This window comes from Convolutriloba macropyga, unplaced genomic scaffold (genome assembly GCF_964194025.1).
Source record: "Convolutriloba macropyga unplaced genomic scaffold, txConMacr16.3 SCAFFOLD_1925, whole genome shotgun sequence".
Lineage (NCBI taxonomy): Eukaryota > Metazoa > Xenacoelomorpha > Acoela > Convolutidae > Convolutriloba > Convolutriloba macropyga.
This window is the reverse complement of record NW_027449289.1, coordinates 9,716-35,830: the sequence shown is the minus strand read 5'-3', so window position 1 is coordinate 35,830 and position 26,115 is coordinate 9,716. Positions and strand designations below refer to the sequence as shown.

General features: G+C 33.8%; 1 protein-coding gene across 1 annotated transcript; it reads left to right on the top strand.

Moving 5' to 3' along the window:
* Positions 1-26,115, top strand: LOC142354926 (uncharacterized). The gene is made up of 7 exons (XM_075407253.1): positions 1-157; positions 4,440-5,627; positions 5,695-5,760; positions 7,528-7,809; positions 22,553-22,591; positions 25,202-25,368; positions 25,653-26,115. Exons 1-7 carry the CDS (start codon positions 1-3, stop codon positions 25,740-25,742), a joined length of 1,989 nt encoding a protein of 662 aa, XP_075263368.1. The 3' UTR covers positions 25,743-26,115.

The following is a 26,115-nucleotide window of genomic DNA, read 5'->3' as shown; positions in this document are numbered from 1 at the left end:
ATGCTTTCTCTCATTAGAAACACAACTATCACGACCAGCACCATCGCCACCAGCACAACTGGCAAGATCATCAGCGCCATCGCCATCACCACCACTGCGACAGCCAACATCGCAGCAGCAACGCTATCAACGCCATCGCATCGCAGCAGCACTTCCAGTAACATTATCGCCACCATCATTCTCCGCCTCCTGGTCCCTCTCCTCTTACTCCATATCCACCTCCTTCTCTTCCACCAACTTCTCCTCCTGCCCCCTCTGTTCCATCTGTTCCTTCAATGTCTTCTTACTCCTTACTCCGGTACCCCCCCCCCCCCCCACCCACCACCACCACCACCATCAGCAGCAGCACCACCACCACACCACCGCCACTGCCTTCTCCTCCTCCTCGTTCTCCTCCACAGCAATAAAAGCAACATGAACAGCAACAACAACAACGACAACAACAACAACAACAACAACAACAACAACAACAACAACAACAACAACAACAACAACAACAACAACAACAACAACAACAACAACAACAACAACAACAACAATAACAACAACAACCACAAAAACAAAAACGACAACAACAAGCAACAACAACAACAACAGCAGCAACAAAAACAACAACAACAGCAAAAACAATAACAGCAACAACAAAAAACAACAACAACGACGAATAAAACATCATCAACAACATTAAAAACAACAACAACAACAACCAACACAACAACAACAACAACAACAACAACAACAACAAAAAACAACAACAACGACGAATAAAACATCATCAACAACATTAAAAACAACAACAACAACCAACACAACAACAACAACAACAACAAAAACAAAAAACAACAACAACGACGAATAAAACATCATCAACAACAACAAAAACAACAACAACGACGAATAAAACATCATCAACAACAACAAAAACAACAACAACAAAACAACATGAACAACAACAACAACAACAGCAACAGCAAAAACAATAACAGCAACAACAACAACAACAAAAACAACAACAACAACAACAACAACAACAACAACAACAAAAAACAACAACAACGACGAATAAAACATCATCAACAACATTAAAAACAACAACAACAACCAACACAACAACAACAACAACAACAACAACAACAAAAAACAACAACAACGACGAATAAAACATCATCATCAACAACAAAAACAACAACAACAACAAAACAACATGAACAACAACAACAACAACAACAACAAACAACAACAACGACGAATAAAACATCATCAACAACATTAAAAACAACAACAACAACCAACACAACAACAACAACAACAACCAAAAACAACAACAACGACGAATGAAACATCATAAACAACAACAAAAACAACAACAACGACGAATAAAACATCATCAACAACAACAAAAACAACAACAACAAAACAACATGAACAACAACAACAACAACAACAACAACAACAACAACAACAGCAAAAACAATAACAGCAACAACAACAACAACAACAACAAAAACAACAACAACAACAACAAAAAACAACAACAACGACGAATAAAACATCATCAACAACATTAAAAACAACAACAACAACAACCAACACAACAACAACAACAACAACAACAACAACAAACAACAACAACGACGAATAAAACATCATCAACAACAACAAAAACAACAACAACAAAACAACATGAACAACAACAACAACAAAAACGACAACACACCAAGACAAAACCATTAATATATTTCTCTCATTAAAACCAAAACTACAATCACCACCATCACAACTAGCAAGACCATCACCGCCATCACCATCACCACCACTGAGACAGCAAACATCTTCCATCAACCCCAATACCGCCGCGACCTCATACGCCCCCACTTTCACCACCACACAACCACCACACCACCAGCAGCACTTCTAATTACAATACCACTGACACCATCAAATCAAAACCAGTACCACCAAACCCCAGCAAACCTGCCAACTCCATACCAAAACCACCACACCGCCTCCACAACCACGCCACTATCACTGTCATCATCTCTTCCACCACCAACAATAAGAGCAACAACAACACCACGCCACAATCACACAAAAACACGGCCACCTTTCCCAGTACACCAAAAATACCAATACCACCAGAAAACCTCAACCATCTCCATTACCACCACAACCCAAAAACAACCACACAACCTCGCCAATGCCACCTTAAGCACATCACAACGACAGCACTATCAGTCCCACCTTAAGCACATCACATCGCAGCACTATCAGTCCCACCGCCACCGCCACCACCACCACAACTACTAGCACCAACACCATCCCCACAACCACCAACACCGCCGCCGCAACCACCGCGCCCCGCCAACATCAACAAAACCACCATCATCACCCTCACAACACGACCAGCGTCAATGCCATCACTAGCACATCCAACTCCACGGCCACCTCCACCACCCGGGCCGAGGAATTAGGCCAAAATTATGTAAGATCAGCGGCACCTAGCGTTGACAAGTCGGAAAACTCACCGCAATTTTCTTACATAATTTTGCGTTGAATGCGTTGAATTTTAAGACCAAGCGCAAAATTATGTAAGAAATGGCGGTGAATTTTCCAACTTGTCAACGCTAGTTGCCGCTGATCTTACATATTTTGCGTTGAATTTAGCGTAGATCTTTTATATTTTTGCGTTGAATTTAGCGTTGATCTTACAAAAAATCAACGAGTAGAACTCTGGGTATGGTACTCGAACCACTGACCTCCTGTTTACTTGTCGCTTCTTCTACCATTGCGCCACAGTACCTTGGTTTACTTAAGAGCCGCAATCCTTATAAAGCGTAGATCTTACATATTTTGCGTTGAATTTAGCGTAGACCTTACATATTTTGCATTGAAATTAGCGTAGAACTTGCATATATTTCGTTGAATTTAGCCTAGATCTTACATATTTTTCGTTGAATTTAGCCGAGATCTTACATAATTTCAGCGTATTCAACGCATTTATCATTTTAGAAGTACTGGGAAAATTTTAAAAATTTTTTAAGTTTTTGAAAAAAAATTTGAATTCCTAAAATGGTCTGAAATGGTTTTTGCACCGTAAGAGAGCAAATGGTTATTTTTTGCTGACTTCATTTTTCTCAATTGTGCAGTATAGGGGTCGAAACCGTAAAAAATTAATTTTTCGAAAAAAACTTGAAAAAGTTTTGAAATCGTAAAATGGTCTCGAATGGATTTTGCACTATAAAAGAGCACTAAAAAGTGGTTTTTTTTTGCTGACTTTGCTTTTCTCACCTGTGAAGTATAGGGGTCGAAACAGTGAAAAAATTGACTTTTTGAAAAAAAACTTGAAAAACTTTTGAAATCATAAAGTGGTCTGAAATGGAATTCAAAGATTCAACTTAAATTTGTAAGATCTACGCCACAATTCTACGCAAAATATGTAAGATTGGTGTTGAAAGCGTTGAATTTATGTAAGATCTACGCTAAATTCAACGCTAAATATGTAAGATCCACGCTAAAATTCAACGCTAAATATGTAAGATCTACGCCAAAATTCAACACAAAATTATGTGAGATTGGCGTTGAATGCGTTGAATTTATGTACGGTCTACGCTAAATTCAACGCTAAATATGTAAGATCTACGCTAAAATTCAACGCTAAATATGTAAGATCTACGCCAAATTTCGACGCAAAATATGTAAGATTGGCGTTGAATGCGTTGAATTTATGTAAGATCTACAAAAATTCAACGCTAAATATGTAAGGTCTACGCTAAAATTCAACGCTAAATATGTAAGATCTACGCCTAAATTCTACGCAAAATTATGTAAGATAGGCGTTGAATGCGTTGAACTTATGTAAGATCTACGCTCAAGCGTATATCTTAAATAAATTCAAGGCATTCAACGCCAATCTTACATAATTTTGCTTTTTTTAGCGTTGACACCTCGGCCCGGGCAAACCCACCACCACAATCGCCATCAGCCGGACTGGACCACCGCCACCTTCCAAGAATTCCGAAAATTCTTGGAAGGTGGTGGTGGTCCAGAAGACCACACCACTAGCATCAACTTCACCTCACCCACCATCAACACAGACACCATCACCAACACTACCATCGCACCGTCGCCACTACACCTCCACAGATATCACCACCGTAAATACTTCCACCACTGCAATAACTATAATCGTCACCACAACCGCAGCACCACAATCACCACCAACACACAGGCAACTGTACCTTAAAGGGAAGTTTTAGGTTGATTGCATACACCTACCACTTATGCCCATTATTTCCTTTTTGAACTCTTTTTACTTACCCCCCCCCCCCACCACTATCACACCGACTTCCGGTTGAACTTTTTATGTGGGCGTAAATTTTACAAACCTAAATGTTTATGTTTATTTAATTCTTTTAATTGTTTAATATTTATTTTTTCAGAGATAATTTTAATCAGTAACGAAAATTTTCGTTCTCCATCCAGCAGCTACATAAACAGAATGGAGAAAATGTTCCTTTCAAGGAAGAAACAAGGAAATATATGTGGTCCCAGTGCTACTTGTAATTGCTCAACTACAGAAACACCGGACGTAATAAGTGTTGATGAATGTCAGACAGCTGGAAATGGAATATTTTTGATCTCAAACATCAATGTTGAAAGGATAGCCATTGCGGCTATGTATAATCACCACAAAAAGAACTTCACGCGAATTGGTCTCACTATAACTGATAATGAAATTAAGGAAATTGTTGACTTCAATCGTTCTCTGATAAAGTGGAATTCAATATCTAAGCTAAAGTTTGAAAACAATCCTCAGCTAATTATTGGTGTGGCAGATCCTGAATTGAGAGTTGCGATTGTTAAGAATACAATTTTTAAACAGTACGCAGTTTCAACATTTCACAATTATGTTTTCTCTTCAAACTACGTTACTTTCTCCAATTTTAGCAAAACTTTTCATGATTTTTACAGTGGTCCGGCTATCTTCAAAAATTGTCACTGGTCAGGTTTTATTGTGAAATATTTAACCCTCGAAGGAAGGTTCTTTGACTTATCAAATTTCTCTGGTTCCCCTGTGAAAATTTTGACTATCCGCAACGTTATTTCTATCAACGGGGAAGAATTGGCGCCAGAAAGTTTTTTGTCGAAATCTATGAAACTGCGAAAATTATTGATTTACAACACTTACTGCCTGACTCTACCCAAATTCTTCTTCCACGATTTGTACAATAGTGGCACGGTAATGTTTAACTTAACATTGCACCTGGACATATGGAACATTCAACAGCATACGCTTTCTCCCAGAGTCAACCTAACTAGACTAGAAAAATTGAACCAAGTGATTTTAACTGATGAAATGAGAGATGTTCTTGATTCTTTAAACGACACCTCAAAATGTTCAATATTTTGCAAAGCAACTAACGGCACTCATTTGAACTGTTCTGATTTAAGCGAAAATGAAAAAAGGGCGTGTGGAGTTTGCGTGAAAAACATAAAAGGAGATACAAGTTTGACAAAAGAACTCAAAAATGTGTGCGACATAACAAATAAGCAAAGTAGTACGGTAGTCATTTCTACATCAGATAACGAAGCATCAACTGGAACGCCGTTGACGACCACAACAATCAGTAAATATCTTACATAAAAACATTAATCAGCATTCCATTAACAGAATGACCACTTTTTTGCTTTCAGTTCTGCTGCCAGATGAGTCAAATCCATACACAAATTGTCCAAATGAGCGCCACAAAATAAGCAAAGGTGAGAGAACAATTTTAGTAGAAAAATATAAAATTATTTGAAAAAAAAGAAAAAATATTAAGAACTTGTTAACTGCATTCGAAGCAAAATTGAGTTTTTCTCGCCATACCCAACAACGGAATTAAAACATCCTAATCATCGTATAAACTTGGCAATGGGTATATAATGTAAGAACCTGTAAAATTCCGCTTTTGTTTTTTTAGTCATCTGACAGTCAATTTTCGCATCAGTCGATGGCGCTTTGATTTTTAAGTACTTCACCGGACGTCTCTTGGATGTTGTTTTACGGAACTTTTGAAACACTTCACCAATTGCACACATCCAAATAATCAAAATATTATGCAATCAATATTTGTACTAGTAAATGATATAATGATAAATAATAGTTCTGATTGATTGGAAACTGGTTTTTTTTAAAGTAAAACGTTTTCTAAGTTATAAGAAGTGTAAACTTTCTTGGAGGTTTTGAGTCGTGCGTTAAAATGGTGCCATTACGTCGCCAAACACACTTTTTTAGGAAATTTTTGTCTTCAAGTTGACATATGTATCGTTTTTTTGTCACAGTCATGCACATTTTGACTTGAGCTTGTATATTGAGTAGTTTTGACGTAGAGACGTGGACTTGAGTCACAAAACAACGAAAAAAAAGGATTTAACAAAAGCAATGTTCAGGAACTAAACGTCTGTCTATAAAATTATTTTTATTTTTATATCAATTTATTACTTAAGTAAAAAATTATCCTCGATTTCCAAAATTTAGGCCAAGTGCATAATTATAATTGTGACGGGTATATACACTTGTGAGCAAATTTGAACTATTTTCTCCTACTGTGTTATCTACACACGGTTATAAGCCTAATCATAAAACATGAGTGTGGATATTTCTTAAAAATTGCGTAAATTTACTCGACCAAGTTGTACATTTGACGACATAATGGTTGCTATCGTGGCTATTGAGGTTACTCGACTTCCAATGATCAATTAAAAGTTTTCCAGTGATGGTTGCTAAATAACAATATCGAGAAAAATTATAAGTAGATAGATTTTGTAAGGTTTGATAGATACAGGTTTGAAATGAAAAATTACAACATTAATAAAGAAAGAAACAGGATTTACACCTTTTTACAAAACCCACGTCACATGGCGACATAAACTCAGAACATTTTCAATCTTTTCACAGAGCTAGGAGTAATATCTCATAAGTACATGATCAAAGATTCCAAGCAAAATTTCCTTCCCCGACCACAGTAACGTGGTCTAGAAAGTCAAGACAATTCAGCAACGACGTCTAAATAAATTTTACTCAATATTTGATAATAAACTAGTTTGGTCACTTTGATAGCAGCCATATCTCATTTCCAAAGCTTTTTTATAATAATAGAAAAGATGGGACCTATTTTGCCCCCCCCCCCCACTTAGTGAGCATAAATCTTTAAAGGCCCCCAGGCGCACGTGTTTTTTCTTACATAGTGACGTGCTGTATAACAACATATAATTTGTAGCTGGGGGTCATAAAAGACACTGGGGGCTGAAACAGAACAGAATAATCCAAAAAATGATTACTTGAAATTTATATTATATCAGAGGCAAAGACGCTAAATTGGTTTGAATTGTTCCGATAAAAAGGGCTCTATTGAAAACAGACTGAGCTACGAAAAAGAACAGAAATCAGCTTTACATGGGACGGTCTAATCAAAGTCCAATTTTGTCGGCATCAATTTTATCAAAGGAACTCTATTGGAGTCTGGAATATGTTCTCTGTTTCAGATGACGGAAAGTCATTTTGTCAATGCGAGAACACAGCTATGGGATTCAGTGGCCGAAGCGAAATCCAATTCCTCGAGTGCTGCGCCGAAATTTTATCCCCGATCAAAGACGTAAACTGTTCAGACGTCCCAAAAAATTTGCGTTGCGGTAATTACATGGACCATATTCTCAACACGTGCTACTATCCTGTTCAGGAGATAACAACAAAATCTCCGATAAGCACCACAGCAGTCAGCATTCAACCTACAAAAGAAATGACACCGTATACAGTCAGCATATCAGGTAAGTATCCGTAGTCGGTGCATTAACGAAAAATGTACAAAACCTAGCAAATTTTTGTAAAAAGAATAACTTGCTTCGCAAAAATCATCCAATCTCCAACCTCATTCAATCCAGATTATAAAACAGACAATTTTGTAAACACAGCTGTTTCAAACCAGCTCATTTGTATAGCAGTTGCAAATTCTTTTCTCTGAAACTATGATGTAATTGGAAGACATTTTGTCTTTTCATTTTAAATATTTAGGTGAACTTACCTCTGAATTTTATCTCTTGTGATATAACAAGTGGCAGTTAAAAAATTCTTTTATCTTTCTCAGTTTGCAACAAAAAGTTAAGATAAATTACTTTACGCAACACTAAATATATTTTTTAAGAAGTATAAGGCGTTTAACCACAAAGGATGTTTCAATTATGCCCGGTCATTTTTATACTTTACAAAAAAACTTCTATTTTGATTTACCTCAAATTTATTTTCGTAGTTATGTTACACGGGAGCACTTTTTGTGTGTATTTGCTTTTGTTTGAGTTCGACAAACAGTTTTCTTTGGCTTTAACACAAGTTTTCATCGAAGATGAAGGCCTTTTACGCCGGGAAACATGGTTTCTTTTATGATTTATTTCAATTTTAGTTATGTTACACGAGTGCTCTATTTGTGTAAATTTGCTTTTGCTGGAGGCCCTCAAATAGTTTTTGTTATGTATAACACACGTTGTTTTCAAAAGTATTGACAAAAAGTTGTGAGTTTTCTGCTGATCTTTTCTAGTTTTTTTCAGTGGCATTAATAAAGATTTCTTGTCTATATAATTAGGATTTAGTTGCAATGTTTCTTGTTTCTCAGGAATAGTTTATTTGATGTCATTGGCACTCTGTGTTTTCATAAATCAGTGGTCAATTTTTGAGTTTTGATGTGTTGTGGTTATTTTAGTTTCTTGAACCCTTCTTCTACAAGGAGAAATCTAGGATCTATTTTGTTTCGGCCCCCAGTGTTTTTATGACCCCCAGTTGCAAATTATATGTTGTTATATAGCACGTTACTTTGAAAGAAAATGGCACCTGCGCCTGAGATCATAAAAGATTCATGCTCACTAAATTGGGGGGACTGAAACAGAATAGATCCGAAATCTGTTTGGCTTTCTATTGATGCCTTATTGAACCTGTTTATTGTTTTCACTTGATAAATAATACTTATTTTGACTTAGACACTATTTGTTATATAAACTATAGCTTTCATGTCCTCTTGGTGTTGTCAAAATAATTGGTAATTTTGGTTGTTGCCCAAATCCTTTGGACTTTTTGATTCCATGTTGCTTAAGCTCATCAATGACCAGCTATTTGAGGGCTTATTGTATCTTTACCGGGCATATATAAAACCCATGAACTTCCTGGAATTCCAACTATGATACGTCAGTGTTGTTGAGTTTTAAGAGGTACCCATTCTTCTTTTTCTTCTGTTTCTCCATCTTAATGTTATTACTGGAAAACCTCTTTATATCAAATAACAAGGTGCAATCAAATCTCATTGTAGGTTTCAACTTTTATTTTTTGATAGCCGCCATCAGTTTCTTAAGAGCTATTATGTAGGCGTTCTCCTTTTTACAACCCAAGGATTTGAAATATACTGGTTAGCTGTTTTTCTCATAAGATGTCCAGACAGTTTTTTTCTGTTTTTCTATGTGAATGCAAAATCAATTTGTTTAGTTGTAACTTTAGTTGCAGAGTAGAAAAATGATAAAAAGTATTGTTTACTGTACAAAATTATCAGAGTTCAATAGGCATCTAATTATTCTCAAATTTACGCTATCCTTTTTACAAAAAGGTATGTTTTTTAGTTTAGCCCGTGTTTGTTGATGATTTCATTATTTTTTTGCCTAGAACATGTAATTGATCGTCTTATTAGTTCTATAATGATACAAAGTTTAAAGTGTTCGCTGGTGTTGACTTTCATTAATTCCACACTGCTTGTTTTTAACGTTATTATTTGTTTTTTCAGTTTGACAAAGCAGTTACTCATTTCAACCCATAATTTTTTATTGTTAAAACTACTTCACCCGTATTTTTTAGTTTTTCAACGATTATAGGTGTTACTAAACTTTTTTGTGGCATATTAAAAACTATTCAAAAAGTTCAGATCACTTTTGCAATTCGCCAGCTTTTATGATTTTTTGATTCTTTGACAATTATTTGATCTGTTGAAGGTTTCAATTGTTTTTCTTATTCATTTTATTAAAACTTATCTACTGTTTGCTGTTGACAGTTAATGGGTTTTCAAATCCTGATGATGTCTTTTTAGTAAATTTTCGAGTTCTCGAGTTTTTTTTCACGTTTCGTTGTCCTTTTTGTCGTCTTGGCATTTAATTTTTAGTTTCATTAACAGCAAGGCCCACTGTTTTGCTAATAAGACACGATCAAGCACAAATAAACTGTTCAGTTTTGATTAATTGTTCTTAAAACTTCGATACTGTTAAAAAACCAACGTATTGTTTAACTTGAATTTGTTGTTCACTTTGTCATCTGGTCATTTCTCTTGCAACAAAACATAGTACGTTTAGTTTTTTAGTTTTGAGCTTTTAGTCCTTATGCTTACAAACATTTGTTTCTCGTCATTTCCAGTATAATTTTTTTAGTATATGTTGAACAGTAAAATTTTTCGATCTCGTTATTAGTAATTTTGGTAATGAAAATTATGTGCTTTTATAGCTGAATAATTTGATGCTCCTCAATATTTCAGTAAATAGTCATTTTTCAAATGACCTTGACGTCATAGAATGGAAAAACATATTTCTTTTAATTGTTTTGCTATTCTGTTTTTTTTATTTTTTGTAAGTTCATTTGCTGATTACCGAAACCTAGGCATTTGAATTTTTGATAATCGGATTTTTTGTTTTTCAATTATCTATATTGGTTTTTTTCCGGCTTGTCCTGCTATTTTTACAAATAAAGAATGATTACTTCTGATCAGTTTTGTTCTATTTGAGTTCTTTTTTAGATCTTTCAAGGCTTTCAAAGCTGGTTGAGGTTTTGCCGTTCGAGCAGATTTTTATTTTCTGTGAGCGTTTTTGACGCGAATTGGCGCAATTTCTGATTTTATTTAATTGTAATGACTTCTGTTCTTATGTTGTTTGCCACTGTCTTTTTTTAAGATCTGTTCACACATTTTCATCATTCTTGAAGTCAAATTGGAGTAGTGATTTGGGTTACACCGAAACAACGAAACAAGAAATGGAGCAAAAATGCGAATGGTTTTGCGGCGGGACATTTTTTCGCTCTAATTTTAAAGTAGAGTGAGAAAACGGTGCCTGAACAAAAGATGGCTTTCTCGCTAGTGGTGTTTTTTTCACATGCGGCAATGTCACTTTAATTTTTACTGTTTTTTCAATTTTTTTGATCGAATATTTTTCTAAATGGTTTTGACAACCCATCCATAGTTAATTTTAGGCCTAGTTTTTTTTGTTTGAACCAAATTTCTATCTCTCGCTTGTGGTTTTTTGTTCACATGCGGCGTTCTGACATTAATTTTCTTGTTTTTTTTTCAATTTTTATCTGATTTTTTGGAAATGGTTTTCCCAATTCACTCATAGTCCGTTCTAGGTCTATTTTTTGTTTAGTCAAAGAAAATTTTTTGAATTGTACGTCAGGACTTGTCCTGCTATGTTTTCTTATTTCGCTGTCAATATTTTTTCTCGACCATATGACGTCACAACAACTTTTTGTTCATTCTTTCATGCAATTTCAACTGAAACGCGTGCGTGATACCATTTTTTGCTCTTAATGGAGCGAGTTTTCTTGTTCATTTGCTTGATTAAATTTTTGGTCACACGTGACTTACCTCACTCTAAAAAATGACTTCCTCACTTTGAAATTGACTTTTTTAAGATAAGGTCAATTGAATGTGTCACTCTAAATGAAGGTTATTTAAGATCAGCTGATAGAGGCAGCAACAACTTAAACAGATCTTCAATCCAAATATAACATCTCATAATTCAATGAAAAGACTATTGTTTTGGTCTGTCTTTTATTCTGTTTTTTTTTCAGACTGCAGATCAACAAAACTATTGCGGCTATTTTCTAGCAATCTGCCAGCTATGTTTGCTTTTGTGTGAGGCCGACAAACAGTTTTCATGGCTTTAATTTAGGTTGTTATTGCCGATGAAGTGTTTTTACGCCCGGAAAATTGAATTCTATTTTAATTTATTTCAATTTAAGTTATGTTACACGGGTGCTCTATTTGTGTGTGTTTGCTTTTGTTTCAGGCCCTCACATGTTTTTAAAATGTTTAACACACGTTGATCTCAAAAGTATTGATAAAATTTGTGAGTTTTATGCTGATCTTCTCTAGTTCGTTTCAATCATATTCATTAAAAAAGTTTTCTAATAAGGAGTTCTAATAAGTGTCTTTCTAATAAGGAGTTAGTGGCGCTGTTCGGTGTTTCTCAGGACCAGTTTATTTGATGTCTTGCTGAAACTATGCGTTTTCAGAAATCATTAGTCAGTTTTTGAGTTTTGATGTGTTGTAGTTTCTTTAGTTTCTTGAACCCTTATTCTGAACAATGAGAAATCTATTTGACTTTCTATTGATGCCTTAGTGAACCTGTTTATTACTTTCATTTGCCAAGTAATCCTTATTTTGACTGAAACACTCTTTGTTTTATAAATTGTAATAGAATTTTTTTGATTTGCCCGAAATCAAGGATCTTTTTAATGACCTGTTAGTGTTGTCAACAACTGCTGATGGCTTATCGGCTTTCTGGCAATTGTTTCGTTAGGGTCTTATTTGATAGCTGGCAACCGTTATGAATTTAATTTCATGTCTTTTCATCAAATGACCATGTATTTTTGGTGTTGTCCAAAACCTTCAGAGTTTTTCATGTCATGTTGCTAAAGCTCATCAAGGACAGGTTAATTTAGCCTACATTGGTTTTATTGGATCTTTACCGGGCTTTAAAAAAACTGACGGATATCATGCATTGCCACTATGATATGTCAGTGTTAGTGAGTCTTAAGAGGTACCCGTTGTTTCTTTTCTTCTGTTTCTCCTTCTTAATGTCATTACTGAAAAACCTCTTTTTATCAATTAACGAGGTGCAATCAAATCTCATTGTAGGTTTTAGCTTGTGTTTTTTTCTATTTTTTCATGTGAAGGCGAAATTCATTTGTGTAGTAGTAAATTTGTTCTTTCAAGAGTAGTAGTATATTGAGCGAAAAAAACTGTTTACTTTACAAATTTTTCAGTCTTAATTAGCAACTAACTGTCTTCAAACTTACGCTATCCATTTGTAGAAAAATTGAGTAATTTTTAATAGTTCGGCCCGTGCTTGTTGACGTTGATGCTTCCATTATTTTGTCACCTAGAACCATCATTTGACCGTCTTGTTAGTTTTATAATGATACAAAGTTTAAAGTGGTTGTTGTTGTTGACTTTCATGACCTTGATACAGCTTGTTTTGGTCAATATTAAAAAAAAATTTTAGTTTTGTCAATTTTTTTGCTCTTTCTGATTTTTTCAGTTTTTAAGAGGGTATAATTTGAAATAGTACCTTTTTTCGGCTCAGCTAGTTTTTTCAATGCTAAAACTAATCCGCCTTTTTTTGTGGTTTTTTCAAATTTTTTTACTACGATTTCAGGTGTTACTGGACTTCTTATATGGCATATTGAAAACTGCTTAATGTAAAATGAATTTTGTGCACGTAAATTTATTTGGTTTGTTGCCCTCCATCATAAGCTCTAAAATCACAGATTTCGTCGTGTTTCTAACAAAAAATTGACTATTAACGGAGCTGTTTTAGTCGTCTTTCTTTTGAGACTTAATTAAATTGATTTTGGTGTTCCTGTTGATAGCTACTGAATTACTGCCCTTTTGTTTGGGAATATCGCACTTTAACTCTGTTTCACAGATGTCATTGGCTGATGTCTCATTATGAAGCATAATAGAGCTTGTTTTTTGGTTTGAGTTTAGAACCAGCAGCTTTAATGAATTCGACACTACTTGTTTTCACGAAAAATTAAATGAAATTTGTTTTAATTTTGCCTTGTTTGCTTTCTTTTGTCTATTCCTCGCTATCATAACCGTCAGGTCTCATTGACTCTATATGCTTTCTAATGGTCATTTGTTTTATTTGCTGATGCTGCTTTTGCTAACACTCACGCCACTATAGCGAAGAAGATTTCAATTGTCTAATTTTCTTATTAGAGCATTTTGTCTTGACTGTTTTTCTCCAAAGCTGGTCTATGTTTTTTGAGCGCTAGTTAATCTGTTGTTGTTGAACTTGCTGATACTACTGATTCTTTACAAAACGAGGAACAAATACTGTTTTATTTAATTTTATTGGTCTTCTATTTAGGTTTTACGATTTTATGAACATCGGAAGTTGTTTCTCGGATGGATAGCCAGGTATCACTTGCATTCTAGTCTTTATATTGTAAATCAAGATATTTCCTGCTATGATTTTTAGTTCAATTTACCTTTAGACGAATTTTGTTGTATTAAACGTCACGATATTTTTTCTTTCTTTTCTTTTCACATCCACTGTTTCTACTGGACGGATTATATATTCATTAGATTCACTCCATAACATTTGCAATACAGTGATTGCAGTCAAGGTGAAGGTAGCAAATCAAAAGCCTCGGGATAAGCCTGTCTGGTCATTAAATTGCAGTGCATCAGGTTTTAAAAGCTCTTTAGAAAGATTGCTAGCTGGCCTGATTATTAGGCTTAATATTTTTTAGCTTAGAAGCTGATTTGAACGTTGTTTTATGTTTTACCTATAAGATTTTTTTAAAAAAAAACATTTGACACGTTAAAAAAGAGTGTCAATTTTTCTGTTGTAATCCCGATGAGTGTCGAGGTGGTCAACGGCATCTGGTTTCAGGGAATCATTTGGCCACGTTTGCTTTTCACATTATCGGTAGAAATTTTGATTTAGTGGCAAATTTTTTTGTATTGAATGTGGTTTGTATCCTAACTTTTCCAGCCTGCAGACGCATGTGCCATATTTTTTCAAGCAACAAATTGCAACGTAATGATACGTGCTCTGTACGTGGCGTGACTATGAATAATGTACTGGTAGACACAAGCCGAATAGATATGTTTTTAATTAGGCAATTTTGAATGAAATAGTGGTTTCGGCTCCAAGGTGGCATTTCCGTGGACCTCGAAAAAACTTGTTTGCAAAAAGCCTCAAAGTTTATACTGTCTATGGACCTTTAAGTAAAGTCATATGTTATTTCAAAAAACAATCTCTTTGACAAAATTTTTCTAAAAGAATAGGAAAACAGCCATTGCTCTTCAGGAAGTCATTTTCTTCCTCCTCATTCTTTTAAATATTAGGCTTTTTGCTCTGTTTAGAATTAGTATTTTTAAATGGTACTTCGGATAGTTTGTCTCCTTCATATAGTCAGGTCTTGATTTTAATCATTTTTTCTTATTAATGCTTAGGAGTTTTGCTGCTATGATTGTAGGATCTTTTCCATTTGTGCCCCCTACCGGTACGTTATGCGCCTCCCAGTTACAGAGCACGTGTCATTAATTATTAAATCATTATATCAAAATATGGCACGTGCTTCTAGGGGTTGCCTAAAAATATGCGCCCACTAAGCGGGGGGCACAAACAGAAAAGACCCAGTTTTTATCACGACCGTATGAGCTTACGGACACATCATTTCAAACTCTGTTGATTTAGTTGTGCTTTTTTTCATATGTGGTTTTTTTTTTCATTCCATTTTTTGAGCCAGATTGTATCTCTAACGAGTGACGAAACTTTGGACTCAAAAAATCAATCCATGTTTACCTTAAATTCTCATATTTTCGAATGCGATCGAGTTTGAATTTTAGCCAATCCATTTGCAGAAGCAATCATTTCTAACCTTGAACACAAATGGCTGATACCACGGCCAAATGGCTTCTCTAAACCTCAAATTCGAATTGATTCTACTATAATCTAATGCCAAATGAGGAAGCTACAATCAAATTGACATTTTTTGGATAAATTCTTCAAATTCTTCAATGCTGCAGCTGTTTACTTGCAATCTACGCTCGAAATTTTCTCTGACCAAATAAAAATTTCAAACCAACTTTGCTTCAAATCTTAGAATTCAAACGTGTTTGATTTTTAGCCAAACCATTGTAATTGCGGAAGCAATCTTGGTCACAAATAGCTGATTTGACAACCAAAATGGCTTGGTTAAACATCAAGGTCGAATTGAATACTCAAATACGATAATCTAATGCCAAATGAGGAAGCTACAATCAAATTGACATTTTTTGGATAAATGCTTCAAATGCTTCAATGCTTCAGTTTTTTACTTGCACTCTAAGCTTGAAGTTTTCTCTGACCAAACACAGATAACCAAAAACTCAAAGCCATTAAACACCCAACTCTATGAATTTAGAGGGCGTAACTGAAGTTTAAGCATTGTCAGACTTCTATGCTTGACAACAAATATGGAATAAATGTGCATACTTTTTAGCCAAGCAAATATTGTGCAGAAATTACAGGAAAATTACAGTTTTTGTCGAAAATTTTAGGCTGAAATGGAAACACCAACGCTAGCAGGTTTATAAAAGAATAAAATTAATTAAAAGAAACCAAATTATTTATCTGAAAAAATTTGATTAATTTCTGAGTTCCTTAAAAAGTACGGAATTACATTTCTTCTTTCATGCCTTAAATTTAACTCATATATCAATTATATCAATTTTTGATATTGCAGCAGATAGTTATTTTTTGTTTAAAAAATTTAGGGGCAGTGTATTTAGGAGTTTTTGATATCGCAGCAGATAATTGTTTTTTGTTTAAAAATTTAGAGGCAGTGACTTTAGTAAGAAATGCTATGGTTTGACAATTGAAATCGTAAGAGTTGCAGTGATTTCCAAATATATCCTTTTGGTCAAATTGCATTCAAAGCGGAAATCAATTTTTTCTGAAATTTTGGATTGTGCGTTTTCGTATGAACTAGCAAAGTTTTCAATTTACGCTTTTTAACACAAACCTCAAATGGAATTTTTGGAATGGGTATTAAAAAATTTGCGTTCCTTTCCGACAAAAGATGCTATTTGGTAAATTTTTTGAGACTCAAGGTGAACAGTGACAGTTTTTCACCTTTAATGTGAAAGCATTGACAATCAACAATTTTCGAAAGCAAGTTTTCCCATCGTTATTCAATTTTTAGCGTTGATTCTTCATGAAAATCTTTCAAACACGCTATTAATGAACAAGAAACGAATCTGCAGAACCTGTATCAAAAAAGAAAAATATATAATCCCAGGGTATTCTGTAATGTTAGTTTCTCTGTCTATGCTGAATTTTTCTGATTTTTTTTATTTTTTTTTAGACTGGCTCATCTGAAAGCCAATCTTTTATCCCATAAGATTTACTAATCAGTACAAAACGTCTTGCATCTTAAGTATATTTAGGTAATGCAACGAAACTTATTTTCTGGATAGATACAGATATCTATAATGCAACAAACAATGTAGTTTACAAGTATTTGAAGCTCCTACGCAAAAATTTGGAAACATTTTTCCCTAAATAGTTTTTCCAACGAGCATATACTTTGCATTGAATACTTATTGTTTACGATTGGTGTTTATTGGCTTCATTCAGCTGGTTTATACTGTCTATGGACCCAATATGTAAAGTCATATGTTATTTCAAAAAAATCTTTTTGACAAAACAGATTTTCTAAAAGAACAGGAAAACAGCGGTTACGCTTCAAAAAGGTTATTTTGTCCTCCTCTTCTTTTAATACACGGCTTTTTGCTTTGTTTAGTATCAGTGTCTTTAAATGTTTCTTCGGATAATTTGTCTCCTTCATATAGTCAGGGCTTAATTTTTTTTCTGATTATTGCTTAGGACTTTCGCTGCTGTGTTATTGGAATCTTTTCCGTATGTGCCTTCCAGTTACAGAGCAGGAGCCATCTAATATTTTATCATTATATAAAAATAAGGCACTTGTTTCCAGTGGCTGCAAATAATAAGCGCCCACTAAGCTGGGGGCACAATCAGAAAATATCCATGTTTTGTTACAACCGTATGACCTCGCGCACATATCATTTCAACCTCTGTTCATTTATTTTTGCCATTTCTCAAATACGGTTCTTTTCATTTCAAATTTTTTTTTTGAGCCAGATTGGTTTTTAACGGGTGACGAATGTTTGGATTAAAAATTTCAAACCAAATTTGCTTTATATCTTAGAATTCAAACGAGTTTGATTTTTAGCCAAACCATTGTAATTGCGGAAGCAATCTGATCAGAAATAGCTGATTTGACAACCAAAATGGCTTGGTTAAACCTCAAGGTCAAATTGAATACTAAAATACGATAATCTAGTGTCAAATGAGGAAGCAATCAAACAGAATATCATTTGATAAATGCTTCAATTGCTTCAATGCTTCAGTTGTTTACTTGCAAACTACGCTTGAAGTTTTCTTTGACCAAACACAGATAACCAAAAACTCAAAGCCATTGAACACCAAACTCTATGAATTTAGGGACGTAACTGAAGTTAAAGCCTTCTCAGTTTTCTACGCTTGACAACAAATATGGATTAAAAGTGCATACATTTTAGCCAACCGAAGTTGTGCAGAAATTATCAGCTGTGCAGAAATTATCAAATACAGAAGATTTACAATTTCTGAGTTTCAAGAAAAAGCATGGAATTGCAATTCTGAGTTTCTTAAAAAAGCACGGAATTGCAATTTTTCTTCGGTGCCTTAAGTTTAACTCATTTATCAATTTTATCAATTTTTGATATCCCAGCAGATTATAATTTTTTATTTAAAAATCCAGAGACACTGAGTTTAGCAAGAAGTGCTTTGGCTCAGCAATTCAATTCGTAAGAGTTGCAGTTATTTCCAAATTTATCTTTTTGATCAAATTGCACTCAAAGCAAATATCAATTTTTTTCTGAAATTTTGGATTGTGCGTTTTCGTATGAACTACTTGACGTTTTTAAGATTTTTTCCCAAGAAATCATTTTGAAAAGTCAGACCCGTTGAAGCTTTTCAAGAAAAGCATTTTCAAAAAGGGAAAGGGGAATAATTTGATCATACTAGCGAAATTTTCTATAATCTTACTAGCGAAATAATTAAGCTTTTTAAGACAAACCACAAAAGGATTTTTGGAATTCGTATTAAAAGAATTGGGGGTACCTTCAGACGAAAAATGCTTACGGGGAATTTTTGTGAGACTTGAGGTTAACGGTGATAATTTTTGTCCCTTAATGTGAAAACAAACATTGACAATCACCATTTTTCGAAAGCAAGTTTAACCATCGTTATTTGATTTTTAGCGTTATAGTTTCATGAAAATCTTCCAAACTTGCTATTGTTGACTTTTAATTGTGCTTGAACGAGAAACGAATGAGAAAAACTAGTCATAAGACAATAAAAAAGATATGATTCCACGCTATTCTTTCATGATATTTTTCTGTCTATGCTGAAATTGTCGGATTTTTCCATATTTTTCTAGACTGGCTGATCTGAAATCCAAACTTTTATCCCATAAGATTTACTAATCAGTACGCGACGTCTTGCATCTTAAGTATATTTAGGTAATGCAACGAAACTTATTTTCTGGATAGATACAGATATCTATAATGCAACAAACAATGTCGTTTACACGTATTTGAAGCTCCTACGCAAACATTTGGAAACATTTTTCCCTAAAAAGTTTTTTAACGATCATATACTTTGCATTGAATACTTATTGTTTACGATTGGCTTCATTCAGCTGGTTTATACTGTCAATGGACCCAATATGTAAAGTCATATGTTATTTCAAAAAAAATCTCTTTGACAAAACAGATTTTCTAAAAGAACAGGAAAACAGCCGTTACGCTTCAAAAAGGTTATTTTGTCCTCCTCTTCTTTTAATACACGGCTTTTTGCTTTGTTTAGTATCAGTGTCTTTAAATGTTTCTTCGGATAATTTGTCTCCTTCATATAGTCAGGGCTTAATTTTTTTTCTGATTATTGTTTAGGAGTTTCGCTGCTGTGTTGTTGGAATCTTTTCCGTATGTGCCTTCCAGTTACAGAGCAGGAGCCAGATAACATTTTATCATTATATAAAAATAAAGCACTTGATTCCAGTGGCTGCAGATAATAAGCGCCCACTAAGCTGGGGGCACAATCAGAAAATATCCATGTTTTGTTACAACCGTATGACCTCGCGCACATATCATTTCCACCTCTGTTCTTTTTTTGCCATTTCTCGAATACGGTTCTTTTCATTTCAAATTTGTTTTGAGCCAGATTGGTTTTTAACGGGTGACGAGTGTTTGGATTAAAAATTTCAAATCAAATTTGCTTCATATCTTAGAATTCAAACGAGTTTGATTTTTAGCCAAACCATTGTAATTGCGGAAGCAATCTTGCTCAGAAATAGCTAATTCGACAACCAAAATGGCTTGGTTAATCCTCAAGGTCGAATTGAATACTAAAATACGATAATCTAGTGTCAAATGAGGAAGCTTCAATCAAACAGAAATTCATTTGATAAATGCTTCAAATGCTTCAATGCTTCAGTTGTTTACTTGCAATATACGCTTGAAGTTTTCTCTGACCAAACACAGATAACCAAATACTCAAAGCCATTGGACACCAAACTCTATGAATTTAAGGCACGTAACTGAAGTCAGAGCCTTCTCAGTTTTCTATGCTTGACAACAAATATGGATTAAAAGTGCATACTTTTTAGCCAACCTAAGTTGTGCAAAAATTATCAGTTGTGCAGAAATTATCAAATACAGAAGATTAACAATTTCTGAGTTTCGTAAAAAAAAGTACGGAATTTCAATTTTTCTCCGGAAGAATTGTATTTTCTGAGTTTCTTAAAAAAGCACGGAATTGCAATTTTTCTTCAGTGACTTAAGTTTAACTTATTTATCAACTTTATCAATTTTTGACATCCCGAGGCACTGAGTTTAGCAAGACGTGCTATGGTTTAGCAATTTAATTCGTAAGAGCTGCAGTTATTTCCAAATATATCTTTTTGATCAAATTGCACTCAAAGCAAATATCAATTTTTTTTCTGAAAATTTGGGTTGAGCGTTTTAGTATGAACTACTTGACGTTTTTGAGATTGTTTACCCAGAAATCATCTTGAAAAGTCAAACTCGTTGAAGGTTTTAAAGAAATGCATTTTCAAACAGGAAAAGGGGAATATTTTGATCTTTCTAGAGAAATACTTAAGCTTTTTAAGACAAACCACAAAAGGGTTTTTTGGAATTGGTATTAAAAGAATTGCGGTACCTTCCGACGAAAAATGCTATTGGGGAATTTTCATGAGACTTGAGGTTAACAGTGACAATTTTTCTCCCTTAATGTGAAAACAAACACTGACAATCACCATTTTCGAAAGCAAGTTTTCCCATTGTTATTTAATTTTTAGCGTTATAGTTTCATGAAAATCTTTCAAACTTGCTATTGTTGACTTTTAATTGTGCTTGAACTAGAAACGAATGAACAGAACTAGTGATAAGACATTAAAAAAGATATAATTCCACGCTATTCTTTCATGATATTTTTTTCTATGCTGAAATTGTCGGATTTTTCCATCTTTTTTCTTGACTGGCTCATCTGAAATCCAAATTTTTATCCCACAAGTTTTTCTTATCAGTAGGCTGCGTCTTGCTTCTTAAATATTCTTACGTAAAGCAACTAAACGTAATGTTTGGATAGAAACAGATATCTATGTAAGGCAACATACAAAGTCGTTTACAATTTATTCAAGAGCTTAAGCAAAAATTCGAAAACAATTTTTCCTTAATAATTGTTGTTCAACCAGCATATTCTTTGCATTGAAAGTTTATTTTTTCTAAAATCAGTCCGATAATTTTACCCTGTTCTGTAACTGATACATCATTTGTCCAATGCGAAGATATACGCATTGATTATCAACTCAGTATCAATTATTGACAAGGTTTAAACGTTGATTTTGGGAATTACAAACTACTTGAGATTATTGAGGAACAAAGCTTTCACTTGTTGCCCAAGACATTGCAGAATAGTTATCATGCGAGATTCGTACTAATTCATACTAAGTGGTCCAATTTTAGTACGATTTAGTACGAATCTTGCAAGATATCTAATCCCTTCTGTTGTACTAGATAGTTATCTTTTATGATCTTGCAAGAAATTGCAAGATTTAATTCGCATCTTGCGCGATAACTATCGCCATCTAAATGAATAGTTTTCTTGTATGATTTTACAAGAACTGGCAAGATAATTATTCCTGTAATCAGCAGTACTCAAAATTAACTAATTTTGTATGAAGATGGAAAAAAATTGATAAACCGTTGTAAAGTTAAGGTTTACCTTATCTTTATCGTAATTTGAGTTTCGCACTAATGAGAACCAATACTTGCTTAATCTTGTAAGTTTTAATAAGAAGCGTATTAGGGGATGTGAAATCGTACAAAGTTAATCCGAGGAAATGTTATCTTACAAGAACTTGCAAGTTTCGTACTATAGGGAGAAAATCTTACAATTTCTTGTAACTTCATCAAGAGTACTGAGAATACTTATCTTTCAAGTTCTTGCAATAGTCATAATTATCTTGTAGGTTCTATTTTAAAAAACTTAAAAGATCCTATAGGATTCGTACTCAGGATACAGGAATTTTCAAGTTAACTTAGTGAGAATTAGTACGAATCTTGCAAGATAACTATTCCTGGGTGACTAGGGTGTCGAAAAATATTTGCCTAAATTAAATATAATTGATTATAAATCCATGTCTTTGTTTCAGCAAATGACAACTGCTCTATAGACAGTGTTATACAAACAGGTACGCTCTTTTAACACATTAGCACATCTTAATTTCATAGTTTTTTTTAAGTTTACGGCTTTATCTGGAAAGACTGCGTACTCAAAGGACATTTTTAGAAGTAGAAAAATGAGGAATAATATAAAAAAGCTTTAACTGTTTCAGTTACTTCTGATTAAATCAGCTAATTGATCCATCGTTGTATTGAAACTTTACACACAAGCCAATAGTGCGGCAGTTATTGACCTCGTTGTAACTTAATCCATTACACCATTTCCACTAATAATCATCCTACTATCGGACTTTTCTGCTTTTAGGCTATTTCAACAACTTAGCTGCAAAAATATGTCATTTTGGGGCTGATGCCACACAGCAATCTGCTCTTATCAGCATTTGTTCAAGACTGAAATTTGCATTCATTTGATTCCAGGTGCAAGATTGAAATCATTGTTCTCGTTCATTATGGAGAGTAGATTGCTGGTCTTTATATTACTTTGTAATATCAACTTACAGGAATCAAACTATTGACTAGAAATAATAGTGGTTGTTTAAGTGAAGTTGACAAACAATTGTATCAAAGAAAGCGGATTTTTGAAACCTATTTTCGCTGATTTTCTCATAATGTTGTGGCTTGATCTCAAGAATAACAATTTTCATTGGAGCTTTAATGCTGCATAATTTTGGTAAATGTGAGGGATAGAGTCTTCACTTGATATCCTTTTTAGTGACTTAGATTACAACTGTTCTCAAAATGTTTTATTGAATTTTTGAATTTTGCTTTAATTCGTTGTTCTATATGTTCTTTTTGCACCTATTAGAGTTCTGTTTGCATTAGTTTTTTTAAAACTCTAGTTCTAAAAGAACAAATTTTTCAGTTAATTTTTTTTAATTCAATATTTATATTATATTATCTATTTTATTTATCTAATTTTATGCGTTTAGTTTTATGTGCTTTTTTGACCTTAGAAATTAGATATTGCTGGAAAAAAATTCTGTTGCTTAAATGCATCAATTTTTTTAGATTTTATTTCAATATTTGTCCTGACAGTTTTTAAATGCCATTTTTTGTTTTAAATTCATCGCCATTTTCACCATTTCACCATTTGCGCTCTGACTCATCTCACTCTTCGTTTCAACTAAATGACAGAAGTTGTATTCGGCACAATTTCTCAACAATTTTTTATGTTAGGAGGCGACATCAAACAACAGAAAAACCAATAAAGACGGGACACTAAGACATAATGGTTAAAAACTTGTTTCATTAAAATATGAACGCTCCTTTGAGTGAACTGCTAACTTCTTCTCAAACTAAGTTTAAAGTCTCTTTTTCATTGGCTTCAGAAAAAAACTCTTTTCAAATCGTCTTATTTAGTTTTTGACCTGAATATTTTGTCTAGTATTGATTTGTTTTTTCATTAGTTTTTTTAATTTTGTCTTTTGATTCAAACTTGTCTGGTTATATTGCTTTACCATGTTTAATATTTTTTGTTATACATTCTTTTACAAAAGTCACCACTTTCACTTTTGACTTCTGGCTTACCTCACTCTCTGTTTTATCTGAAATGAAAATAAAATTAAGCGAATACGTTTCATGCCAGAAGGACAAATGGAAAAGCACACAAAATATTAAATCCCCAACACTAAGAAATAAAATTAAAACGATTGGTGCATTAAGTTATGAAAGTTCCTTTGAGTATTTTTGGACAAAAATATTATGTTTTTGACTCATGTCGTCAATTTTCCTCGTGAATTAAGTTACTAAAGTGCTGTATGAGGGTACAGGTGATTGATTTTAGTACTACGTTTAAACAATTTAGAGGCCGAACTTAGAGACCTTTTTGCATCTAATTAAATGCAGGCCAAAATAGAACACATTTTGGCATTCAGGAAAAATTAGACTGCCGTCAATTTTTCCGTTAAATTTTCTAAACGATTCAATTCTAGTATCGGGCAGGGGGTCAATGTTGGCAATTTTAAGCATATTTTTTAGTTCGTTTTTCCTTCCAATTTTTTTTTCAGTTTTATACAAGTCTAGCCTCATTCAAACTGGACTCAGTCTTGCGACTATCACTTTTTCAACTAACTGGATTGTAATCTTTTTATACTTTTTGTTAAGCAATGTCTATAATACAGTTCAGATCGAGAGAGGAAATTGAAAAAAGTGGATACACAGATAAAACCGGGCGCTAAAACTTAACGTTCAAGGTTTTAAGTGCATTATGTTATTAAAGTATCTTAGAATGAACCTTTTCTAGTTTTGTCAAGGCTAATGATATATTGTCATATAACGATGGCTTCTAATGTAAGAGATTTGAACGTAAAATCACTTCTGTTGAAATCACAAAAAAGTTAAAATTCCCGTCAAAAATGTTGTTTAATTATCTCTATGTATACTGTAAAGCAGAGTATTTCGCAGCTATGTTGAAAAAGCGCTGGTTATAATTGTAAAGTAGCTTTTCTAGAGCTATAGATTCCCACACAGACAAAGTAGAGTAAAATCTAAAGAGTAAAAAGTCTTTTGGGTAAAACAAAGTTCAATTACTAGATTTTGAGATTTTGTGCAACACTTTTTCGCTGTAAGTCGACGTCCAGGTAAAGGAAGCTAAAATCAATCTCAAATAATTTGTTTAGAAGACGGAGTTAGCATATATTGTTCTTGTCAAACAAGCAGCAAGTACCCCAAAACATTTCACCAATGCTGTGAGAAGTACTTCCAAACAGTCAGAACATGTATGATGGCCAAACAGAAGAACAACTGCGTGGATGAAAACTGGCGTCAGCGATGCTCTCACTCTTCCGTAATGTCCTTAACACAATTGTGTTCTACTTTTTGTTGATGACATCCAACCATTTTTACAAGAAAAGTTTTGCATAAAAAGAGAACTCTCCTAAATCTGAGGTCAGGTTATCTGAAATTATTTTGAAACAAGATTTTCAATCGGGCTTGATGCTACCCTCAACATCTGACATTAATCATAAAAACATTTTTCGCAATAGTTATTCTGCGTGTTTCATTTTATTCAAAACTTCCACTAGAAAATTTTTTAAAGTGACTGGAACAATTTGACCTGTTTTGTTTCAGTTCAATAGAGTACAACTGATGGCACTAATGGTTCAAGCCGTAATTCTTAAAACATTGAGGCCATTTGACCAACACAGAGAGCAATTGTGATACATTCTTCTAGTTTTCTGGCCCTGTCGCCCCTCTAGATATTCCGATGTTTCAAAGAATGATCTTTAATCAGACTGAGTGATAGAAGATTACAACAGAAGAAAACTATTGACATTTCTAACAGATGATTTCGATTATGGCAAAAAAATGCTGTAACTTATTAAATGAATTGCTCATTAAAATATGAAAAATTTGCTTTAGAACTCCTCTAAAATCATTGATCAAATAGTGCTTATTCGAAAGAAATCTTCAGAAACTAGCAGGAGCTAAATTTTGATCGGTAATGATATATTGAATTGTGATGAAACATGTTGAAATGAAGTATCGAAATATAATTGTAAAATATAATGAAAATTTAAAAATTTGACTTCAA